Raw genomic sequence first — 11,491 nt, forward strand, 5'->3', positions numbered from 1 at the left:
ATGCCCCTTTGTGCAGTTACAGATGTCTTCTATAATAATTCTTAATTCATTTTCCCATCATTCCCTTCTTTCATTTCCTTTTGAGAAAACTCATTTTCAGATATATATTAGTTCCTAGATTAGTCAGTAGGACTTTTATCACATTTTGAGGACCCAGTTTTTTTTTAATATCCTTTACTATCATTCATTCTGAGGCCAACATTTCTTCACTGGGATCTCTAGAGAGACCTCTCATCTACCCTTTCTCTAAGCCAGTTACCTTTGATAGCAGAGATAATCCACTGTTTAGAATGGAAGATAGGTTTAGGATCATAGATTTAGAACTGGAAGGAATTATACAGGTCATCTGGTCTAGTGGTATCAAACTCAAATAGAAACAGGGCCACTAAACTCCTCATAAGGAGCTATGTAGGGTATATGCTGACTTAGTTTTAATTACATTTTATTTTTATTTTATTTTATTTTTTTTAATTTACTGTTAAATTTTAATCTGCTCAAGCACATAAAAGCCCCTTGTATTTTATACCTTTGAGATTTGAATTTATGCCACTGAATTTACAGATAAGAAAACCAAGGCTCAGAGAGGCCAAAATGACTTACTCAGGGTCCCATAGTCAGTGTCATCAGCATTTTTTTCAAGGATATCTTCTGTCTTGATCCAATTAGCAAATATATACTAACTGCTGGGGTTGCCATTAAAAAAATGAAGTTCTACTTCTTCAAAGAATTTGTAATGACTTAGGAAGAACATGTATGTGTATAAGTTTATATACAAAATAAAATAGTCTCGGCCTTGTAGCTTCATATCCTTGATTTCCACCCTGTTTGTGCCCTCTCATCTTTTCATTGCTTAGGAGTCTGTCCTTTGTAATGTCTTTCTCTAGAATACTGTTTTATTATTTGAAGGAATAAGGTCTTACATTTAATAACAATTATCTCTCTTGATTATTTGTACTCTCGCTTAGAATCTTTGATACTCAACTTTTTTTCCCCATTGGCATTCTTTATTCTCTTCACACTTCATTTTTAAAGAACTTTAATCAAAATTAGTTTTATAAGTTTGTTAAAAATAGATTGCATGTGCTACTACTGGGCTTATATTCCAAAGAAACACTAAAGAAGGGAAACGGACTTGTATGTGCCAAAATGTTTGTGGCAGCCCTTTTTGTAGTGGCTAGAAACTGGAAGATGAATGGATGTCCATCAATTGGAGAATGGTTGGGTAAATTGTGGTATATGAAGGTTATGAAATATTATTGCTCTGTAAGAAATGACCAGCAGGATGAATACAGAGAGGCTTGGAGAGACTTACATCATCTGATGCTGAGTGAAATGAGCAGAACCAGGAGATCATTATACACTTCAACAACAATACTGTATGAAGATATATTCTAATTGAAGTGGATATCTTCAACATAAAGAAGATCCAATTCAGTTCCAGTTGATCAATGATGGACAGAAACAGTTACACCAAGAGAAGGAATACTGGGAAAGGAGCGTAAAATGTTTGCACTATTGTCTTTCTACCCAGGTTACTTATACCTTCGGAATCCAATTCTTACCGTGCAACAAGAAATTTTGTTTTACACACATATATTGTATCTAGGATATACTGTAACACATTTATTATATATGGGATTGCCTGTCATCTAGGGGAGGGAGTAGAGGGAAGGAGGGGAAAATTTGGAAAAGTGAATAGAAGGGATAATGTTGTAAAAAAAAATTTACCCATGCATATGTACTGTCAAAAAAATTATAATTATAAAATTAATAAATAAAAATTTAAAAATTGATTGAATTAATTAAAATTAATTTTATAAATTTGTTAAAAATAGATTGCAGGTTTGTGCTAGTTTGATTTTATAAAAGAAGGGTAGTTGCTGTCTTTGAACAAAATTTACAATTTATTTTGATTCCTTTTAGATACAATGGTATTGCCTACTAAATTTCCTTTCCAATATCTTGATGCTTTGGTATATTTTTAGATTATGGTATTTATTCTCAGAGAAAATGTACTAGAATTAATTAGGAGAATTAGACAGAATAAATAACATTTACATTTTATTTTCTGGTAATATTATGTCATTTAGCTGGCTTGGGGTCAGAAATTTCTTTCACCCTTTAAATTTTTATATAAGGTTTGAAATACTTCAGACAAAGAACAGTTCTTAACAATAGAAAACTACATTAATTTGAATTTAGAATTCAAAATTAGTGATGATTCAATTTATAGTTTTTATGAGAAAGATTTTGCTACACAAATAAATAAATCATAACACATAAAAAGTTTGGTATTAAAATGGACTCTGTATTATATTCCAGTAGGCCCTGCATGGTATCCATTGGTGGTGCAATGATAGATTACTTGAAGTCAGAAAGATTGGAGTTCAAATTCAGCCTGAAATTCTTAGTAACTGTGTGACTTTGGGCAAGTCACTTAACTCAGATTGCCACTCCTCCTTCCTTTCTCCCCCCCAAATAAAGATATCTATTTGGAAGCAGTTTATTAGTAGTTACCTTGTCACTGTGTGACGCTGAAAGTGCCTTCTGTTGTGTGCAAAATACTGTAAAATATTGTGTGTTCATATACTGTGAATTCAGGTTTTAAAATATATTCAGCATGTACTTGTTTTTGTTGAGATAGTGATAATGTTTTTGTTTTTGAGATTTTTAGTATTCCAATTTATTAGCAACTTGACTTTAATCTCTTTTCCTTTAATAATGGCTCATAGTGGTTGAGCCAGGACTAGAACCTCTATTTCTTGAATTGCAGTGTAACATTCTATTTTCTATCCTATATAGCCTTTTTGTTACTGCTTTTTAAAAAGAGGTTAAAAAAACAAACAACCCCACCACTACTACCACCACCATTCCATGATAGAATGTTGTGTTTTAAGAAAACAAAGGGATAGATACTGAAAGACAGAAGGATTTGTGGGAACTGATGCAAAGTGAAATGAACAAAAACTAGGATAACATTGTATTGCAATAATAAAAATATTTGTACAGGTTATCTTTGAAAAAATTAAGAACTGTGACCAACACAGTTACACGCTTCCAGAAGAGTCATGATAAAGCTGGCTTTATACCTTCTGACAAGAAAAATGATGAACTTAGTGCAAATTGAAACATATTTTTTGGGGAAATATGATTAGTGGGAAACTGAGTTTTATTGTACTTTCACAGTCACTTTCTTTCTCAATAGGGGAGAGTAGTGATTATTTTAGCTATTTGTTTATATTATTTTAAAAAACCAGTCAGTTACATTTTAAATTTTATTAATTCAGTAGTTTCAATTCAATTCAAACCAAATTCAACCAATTCAAAAATTAATTTCAGTTTTCATGGTATGTTTTCTCATTTAAAATTTTTCAAATTTTATGCTCGATTTATTTTTTTCCTTGGTTTGTTGATGAATTTTCTCCTAGATAAAATTTTGATATGGTGTTTTGATATTTGTTCTCATGAAACTAATGTTTCTGTAATTTGCTCTTTGACCTACCAGTTCTTTAGGATTAAATTTTTATTTTTTCAATTGTGACTGATTCTTGGAAAGTGTTACATTGGAGGGGGGGGGTGTTTAAAGATGGAAAGCTTGGGAAAATGGGGTTAAGGGACCGTTTCTTCTAGTAAATGTCTGAGGCCAAATTTGAATTCAGGAAGAGGAGTCTTCCCAACTTCATGCCCTGCCACTAGCAGCAGTCTAATTAGTCTACAATTGATTTAAAAAGATAATTTGTTTTAATCATCTTAAATCTGCCTTCCCATCTTCCAGTTCCTTCTCTTTTCTCCCTGCCCCCTATTTGTCCTGTAGTTCTAAGAGATCTGGATAGTTTTCTTTTAATAGTTCTTGAAATGTGATCTTGCAAACTTTTTTTTTGGGGGGGGGGTGTCATGGTGTTACAGGTAGTACAGTGTTTCTTGTATTTTTTTTTCTCCTCAATCTGTTTTCAGGTCAGTTTTTACTATAAAATACTTTATATTTTCTTTTATTTTTATCAACTTCTTGACTTGAATATTTCATGTTTTCCTCATAATGCTACTATTAAGTTGTTTTTTACTACCTTTTTTGTGTTGGTTAAGCTAATAGAAATATTCATATTTTGTTAGTATTGTATAATATATTCCTTTTCACTGTAGGTGCCCTCCTCGTACTTTTTTGCCAGCACTCTGTAAAATTTTTCTTGATGAAAGTGCACCTGACAATGTATTAGAAGTGACAGCCCGTGCCATAACCTACTACCTAGATGTATCAGCAGAGTGTACTCGAAGAATTGTTGGAGTAGATGGAGCCATAAAGGCACTTTGTAATCGTTTGGTGGTAGTTGAACTTAACAACAGAACCAGCAGAGACTTAGCTGAACAGTGCGTGAAGGTAGGTGCCTTTAAAACTTAAATTTTTTTTTTTTTTTTTTTTTTCTGAGGGTGGGATTAAGTGATTTGCCCAGGGTCACAAAGCTAGGAAGTGTTAAGTGTCTGAGACCAGATTTGAACTCGGGTCCTCTTGAATTCAAGGCTGGTGCTCTATCCACTGCACCACCTAGCTGCCCCCCAACTTAAATAATTTTTAAAATTTATGTTTTAAGTTATCTAGTTTTTTAAAAATGGATATCTTAAATGTCTGATTGAAAGTCATTGTAATGACATGTTTATATAAAACTTTAAAGTTTACAAAGCACTTTCCTCCCAAACACGTCTGTGAAGTGGATGTCAATATTATCATTCCCTCTCTTTTTTCATTTTTGGAAGATTTATCATTATGGGAGATTGAAGAGTGTCACAGACAGACTCGCCTCACTCATTGAAAAGATAAGCAAATTGATATTGGCTATATATGTGCATTTGTGCAAAACATATTTGCATATTAGTCATGCCATTCTCTTTTGGCAAACAAAGCTAAAGCTCAGAAGTGCTTAGTAGAGGGATTCACCAAATCAGGAAGCATTTCTTAAGCTCTTACAGCTAGATGGTGGAATGGTTAGAGTGCTGGCCCTAGAGTCAGGAAGGTCCAAGTTCAAATGTGTCTTCACACACTTAATGTGCATGATTATAAGCAAGTTATTTGATTTCGTTTGATTCAGTTTCCCAGCCTGTAAACTAGTGATTGTAGTAGCACCTACCTCCCAAGGTTGTTGGGGTGATCAGATGAGATAATAATTGTGAAGTGTACGAACAGTGCCTGGCACATAGTAATACTAAAAAAAAGTGTTAATTGTTCTGTTGATCCTTCTCCTTTTTTTTTCCTCTTCTTCCACTTCTTTTCCTCTTCCATTAAGCAAGTGATAGAACTGTGAATTCTAATTCCAACCTTCTTTGTACTATGTTTATATTTGAGAAGATTACTGATAAGTAACAATTATACAGTGCTTTATAAAAAAAAAGTTTGTTTTCTTCATAACATCCTTGTGAGATACATAGGTGAGAAAAGTCAGGTATTCTGCAAGATGAAAATTCTTTTCTTCCCCTCACCTTTATTTTTATTTTTATTTTTTTGAAGTGGTAGAAAGCAGTAAGAGATATATCTTTTATTATTCTAAAGGGTTGTTTCATAGGGCTTAGGATAAGAAGTCTTAACAGTGGAGGAATTGGTAATAGAGACTATAAGGGGCTTTTTAGACTTTCTCTAATACTGTTTCAGCTTCCTAAAGTCATTTGTTAGACCAATAGTTAGTTATTTTTTATCTTTCTTTTTAATGGACCTTACCAAACTACAGTTCTTAAGTAGTCAATGGTAAGTCAGCAGATTTGTTTGCTTTACTTTAGTAGTACCTTTCTAAGGACCTCTTTTTTTTTTTTTGTACTCTTCATATTATTATTCTGTAAAAGCTTTAGCCAATATTGTGAAAGGAATAAGAAGTGTTATTAGTTAGATATACTGATTGAAGAAAAAAATTAATATCCTTTAATGAAAGAAACTTCTTGTTGGCTCATCGTTTTGATTTTCCTTAGTTGGATTAGAAGCTCATGAATTAAAGCAGTATGGGAAAATCATCTGTTTTTTCTGAATTAGTAGAAATTTTATTCTGTAACAGAAAACGCAGAAAAACATTGCTTTTAGAAGGCACAATCTTTTTTTGTACTTTTTCATTTTAATCATTCATAGGTTTTAGAACTGATCTGTACTCGTGAATCAGGCGCTGTATTTGAGGCTGGTGGTTTAAACTGTGTGCTGACATTCATTCGTGATAGTGGGCACTTGGTTCATAAAGATACCCTTCATTCTGCGATGGCTGTCGTATCAAGACTCTGTGGCAAAATGGAACCTCAAGATTCTTCATTAGAAATCTGTGTAGAATCCCTGTCTAGTTTATTAAAACATGAAGATCATCAGGTATGTGGACAAGTTGATAGAAATTATGGAATTAACTGAAACATAAATATATTTTTTCACAATTAATAATCATGTTCTTTTTTGTTGTAGTTTGCTAAATGATTTAGGCAGTATTAAAATCAACAGAACCTATGAATACCTTACAAAAATTTAATTGATTTTATACAGTTGAAGTTAGTGTTAAGATAGAGAATATACGAATAAAGGCCCAGACTGCTGTTGAAATGCATGAAAGGATATGTTTTGGAGGACTGTATTAAGTTTTTTCACATATTTTAGGAAGGGCATTGATTAGGTAAAGTAAATTAAATTAGAGAACATTCATGATAGAGCAGCTAAGATGAAAACCTGACAGAACATTAACAATGGGAAAGTTCCAATGAGAAAAATCTAGACTTGATGTTAGAAATAGCTTAACAGTTAGGTATCTCAAAGTGTATTGGATTGTTTTAGGAAGTAGAAAAGTGTTCCTCTCCATTGCAAGACTTCAAACAAATGCTGGATGACTACCTATTGAGTATGTTATAATAAGGGTTCTTTGAGGGCATCATGGGTTGTATTACATGGCCACTGAGATCCTTTCTATTTGAAAATTCTGATATTAAGAGATAAGATTGGAAAGGCAGGTGGCCAGATTCTGGGAGGGCTTAATGTCCAGAAGAGTTTGAAAATTACACAGTAAGTGATTCTAAAGAGAATTATTATAGATTTTGAAAGGACAAACAGCAGGATCAAATCTATAGCTGAGGGAGACTGTTATGACAGAAACATGGAGAATAGTTTGAAGGGAGGAAAGAGAATGAAGACACTGTTAGGAAGCTGCCATAATAATCTAGGCACATTGTAATGAAGCTCTGTATGAAGTTAGTTCTCTGAGAATAGAGGTGATGACATAGATTTGAAAAATGTTGTGGAAGTAGATTACATGACTTCAATAACTCATTAGTTAAGGAAGAGAAAGAAAGAAGAAAAAATCCACAGTAAATTCAAGGTCATGAATATGGGAAGTTTGGGATGAATTATGAAGTTCCATCTTAGTGAAGATTTCCTCTGGCAGGGGTTCTCAACCTTTTTTGTGTGTCTTAGACCTCTTTGTCAGTCTAGTGAAGCTTATGGACTTCTCAGAATAATGATTTTATTACCTATCTGCAGGAAATACTAAATTTCAGTTAAAGGGTAGTAAAAATAAAGATGCATTTTTTTCCCATCCAAGTTCACAGATCCTCTGATATCTATCCATTGGCCTCTTGGGGTGGTGGGGATCTGTGGACCCCAGATTATGAATCCCTTTCCTATAGGCAGTTGGAAATGCAGATCCAGCACTCAGAAGAGAGTTCATGAATGGAGAGTCAGTCATCTTCATAGAGAAGTTAATTGAAGGTATGGCCATGAATAAAGATAATCAAGAAAGAGTTAAAGAGCAAGACTAAAAGACAGACTGAGGGCAGATGCTTATGGGATTCTTATGCCAAGGGGTTATACAGAAATCATGGAGCCAGAAATGAAAGGAAGGAGAGAAATTGGAAGTGAAAGGAGAAGCAGGGGAATCCAGAATCCTTTAACCCATTTGAGAAGAGGGAGGTGGCCAAGAGTTTTGTTAGCTGTTAAGGTCAAAGATGATGAGGACTTTAAAATACCATTTGATTTTATTATTGGTAACTATTGAGTGATGATTTTTGGGGGGATAGAATACAAATTGTAAGGGATTGAGAAGTGTTGAAAGTAGAAACATTGGGTGTAGTTAACTTTATAAAACATTTTAGGAATGTATAGTTATATTGGAGAAGTAGTAAAAGGGGTGAAAATGTCATGGGAGCTTTTTTAAAAATTGGTGAAACTTGAACGTATTTGTTTTTAGAGAGGACTTTGTTGATAGGGACAGAAAAAGTGAATGAGAGACTGGGTATATGACTGATAGGTCCTGGAAGAAATGGAATTAATATTGCAGGTATAGTAATTAAGCTTACTGAAAACTTGGTAATACTGAGAGAAATTTTGAAAAATTAGGAGGAAAGCCTTACAGATAGGTCATTTGTTTGTTTATTCAGGAAGCATTTGCTTGTAAACTTGGTGGTGAAAAGGAAAGAAAAAGGTTTTGGAATAGGTACTGTGGGAAAAGAGAAAAGTTACATAATGAATCTGTAGTCAGAGAAGTTATTCATTATAAAAATATTTTTTCCAAAAAACCAGTTAGATTTATTTCTTAGATTATGTTAATTAAAATAAAAAGTCTTGTAAAGTAAAATATATTAATTTCTCAGACCCAATGTAACCTGCTTAGATTTTTCTTGGGATTATTAATGACATTGTTTTCAATGTCTCAGTAGTGTCATAGTCTTTTATGTGAATTTCAGATTACTCAAATTATAAAGATTGTGATCTCTTTATCTAGAGATTTTATTTTCTCTTTCCATATCTAGGTTTCAGATGGAGCTTTGAGATGTTTTGCTTCCCTAGCTGACAGATTTACTCGACGTGGTGTTGACCCAGCCCCATTAGCGAAACATGGACTAACTGAAGAGCTATTATCTCGAATGGCAGCAGCTGGTGGTACTGTCTCAGGGCCATCATCAGCATGCAAACCAGGGAGAAGCACAACCGGAGCACCATCTACAGCTGCTGATTCCAAATTAAGTAATCAGGTTTCAACTATTGTAAGTTTGCTGTCAACACTTTGCAGAGGCTCTCCAGTAGTCACACATGTAAGAATATTTTTCACTATTTTGTGTTTCAACGGGTAGTATTTTATGGGGTGATAGAACAGAATCAGTAAATGAGACATAATTATTTTCATCCCTTTTTCTAGGATCTCCTGAGATCTGAGCTTCCAGATTCAATTGAAAGTGCTCTACAGGGTGATGAAAGATGTGTATTGGATACTATGCGTTTGGTTGACCTTCTCTTGGTGCTATTATTTGAAGGACGAAAGGCCCTTCCAAAGTCCAGTGCTGGATCCACAGGCAGAATTCCAGGACTTCGTAGATTGGACAGTTCTGGAGAGCGCTCACATCGGCAGCTCATAGACTGTATCCGAAGTAAAGATACTGATGCACTTATAGATGCAATTGACACAGGAGGTATGCAAATCACCTTAAAAAATGAAGTCATGGATAATAGAAATTATAGATCCTGGTTATTGTTATCATATGTTACTTGAAAATGCATTTAGAAGACAATAGAAGTTTTCTCTCCATGTTCTGTTATAGTTTGTTTTATCTAAGTTAGCTTTCAATTGTCCATTTTTCCACTAGAGTGTGAAGCTGCCTCGTAATTAAGCTTCATTGACTCTTCCTGAAATCTGAGAGAAATATGGGACCATATGATTGGTGTTAAATGATAAAATTCAGGTCTTTAAAAAAATTTCTTTGGAGGCATTGTAGAATGAGGAAATTAATGATGAAAAAAAAATAGAACTGCCTTTATAATTTAGTTTCTATCAATTTTATGAGGTTTAAAGTATCTTGGTGGGTATTCATTTTATGATGACTAGTAAAGTGATGCCAAGCCTCAGCTATAGTTTTCTTTTCAGGTGTTTTTATTCTTTTCAGCTTAGTTTCTTCTTTGCTTATGAGTTGAATTACATAAGTAATCTGACTTAGACTCTCATCTTAGCTCATTTTAACTGTAGAAGAAATAATAAATCTCTTTTTAAAAGAAATTTAGATTGTGTTTCATTGACTTCACTTGTATTTATAGTTGGTTGAAATGAGTGAATTTTCAGTTTTCTTATACTCTTTAGTGGGTGGATATAGCAATTTAAACTTTATTAGAAAATTCATAATGAGAAATATTTTTATTGACAGAATAACTTCATTTTGTATTGTGCTCTGTGGTTACAAAATACTTTGATATTTTCATCTTATTCTCAATTATATTTTAATTATTTTTAATAATTGCAGCATTTGAAGTGAATTTTATGGATGATGTAGGTCAAACCCTTTTAAACTGGGCCTCTGCTTTTGGAACGCAGGAAATGGTAAGCAAATATGTAATAATTAGTTTTTCAAAGGCAGAGGAATAAGTAAGGCAACTAATTTTTTATTTTTTATTTTTTTAATTTTCACAGGTAGAATTTCTGTGTGAAAGAGGTGCTGATGTTAACAGGGGTCAAAGGTCATCATCATTACATTATGCAGCCTGCTTTGGAAGGCCTCAAGTAGCAAAAGTATGAATTTTAGCATTAGTGTAATAAATTATATACATATGTTTAAGAATTATCTTGAGGGAAAAGATAACATACATTAATTCATGATCATATTTTTCTTTATTATCATTGTTGTGGGAACTGAGAAGTTGATTAAATATTTGAAATGAGTCTTGTAATATTTTAGATGCTTTTCATCTCTGAATTGACAAATCACAACCAAGAATTGGGGGGAGAGAGGAGAATGAATAGTTTTTCTCACTGTATTGTTGTGAGGAAATTGTTTTTACAAATCTTAAAAGTGCGATTATGAATGTGAATTATGATGATGGTAGTTGTTAAGTTAAATGTAGTAGAATTTTTTTAAGTGCCTAATAATATAACAACTTAGCAAAGGAGGATGTAGAATCCCTAGTATCTTTAAAACAAGCATCTTCTTTTTTAAAATAATATTTTATTTTCCACTTACATATAAAGACAGTTTTTAAACGTTCATTTAAAAAAAATTTTTTTTTCAGTTCCAGATTTCCTCCCTGTCTCCCTCACCACCCCTTCCTCAAGTCTATGTACATACATAGTATGTTATGTACATGCAGTCGCATAAACAGATCTCCATATTAGTCATGTTGTGAAAGAAGAAATAGCTACCCCCCTCTCCCCCCCAAAAAAAATAGAACCATGAAAAAATAAAGAAAATGGAAGTAATGTGCTTTAATCTGTATTCAGCCTCTATTAATTCCTGATCTGGATTTGGATAGCATTTTCTATTATGAGTCCTTTGGAATTTTCTTGGATGGTTGTATTGCTGAGAAGAGCTAAGATGTTCAATAGTTGATCATCTCACAGTGTCTCATACTGTGTCCAGTGTTCTCCTTCTATTCAGTTCACTTTGCATTAGTTCATATAAGTTTTTCCAGGTTTATCTGAAATGTGCTTGCTTCTCATTTCTTATAGCACAGTAGTATTTTATTACATTTATATAAAGCTCCTCTTTTCTTTGTACACTTCCGTAATTC

The 11,491-nt window shown here is 33.1% G+C and overlaps 1 protein-coding gene across 4 annotated transcripts in view; it reads left to right on the top strand.

Annotated features, from left to right (window-relative positions):
- The window catches only part of HECTD1 (HECT domain E3 ubiquitin protein ligase 1), a 91,491-nt gene that overhangs the window by 21,885 nt on the left and 58,115 nt on the right, over window positions 1-11,491 (top strand). For all 4 annotated transcript variants that reach the window (XM_074289558.1, XM_074289560.1, XM_074289562.1 and 1 more), the window contains exons 3-8: window positions 4,141-4,375; window positions 6,104-6,331; window positions 8,752-9,033; window positions 9,138-9,408; window positions 10,231-10,307; window positions 10,398-10,496. In XM_074289558.1, the coding sequence (XP_074145659.1) occupies window positions 4,141-4,375; window positions 6,104-6,331; window positions 8,752-9,033; window positions 9,138-9,408; window positions 10,231-10,307; window positions 10,398-10,496 (1,192 nt within the window). The remainder of the gene's footprint in view (window positions 1-4,140; window positions 4,376-6,103; window positions 6,332-8,751; window positions 9,034-9,137; window positions 9,409-10,230; window positions 10,308-10,397; window positions 10,497-11,491) is intronic.

Source organism: Sminthopsis crassicaudata, chromosome 2 (assembly GCF_048593235.1).
Source record: "Sminthopsis crassicaudata isolate SCR6 chromosome 2, ASM4859323v1, whole genome shotgun sequence".
NCBI classification, from domain to species: domain Eukaryota; kingdom Metazoa; phylum Chordata; class Mammalia; order Dasyuromorphia; family Dasyuridae; genus Sminthopsis; species Sminthopsis crassicaudata.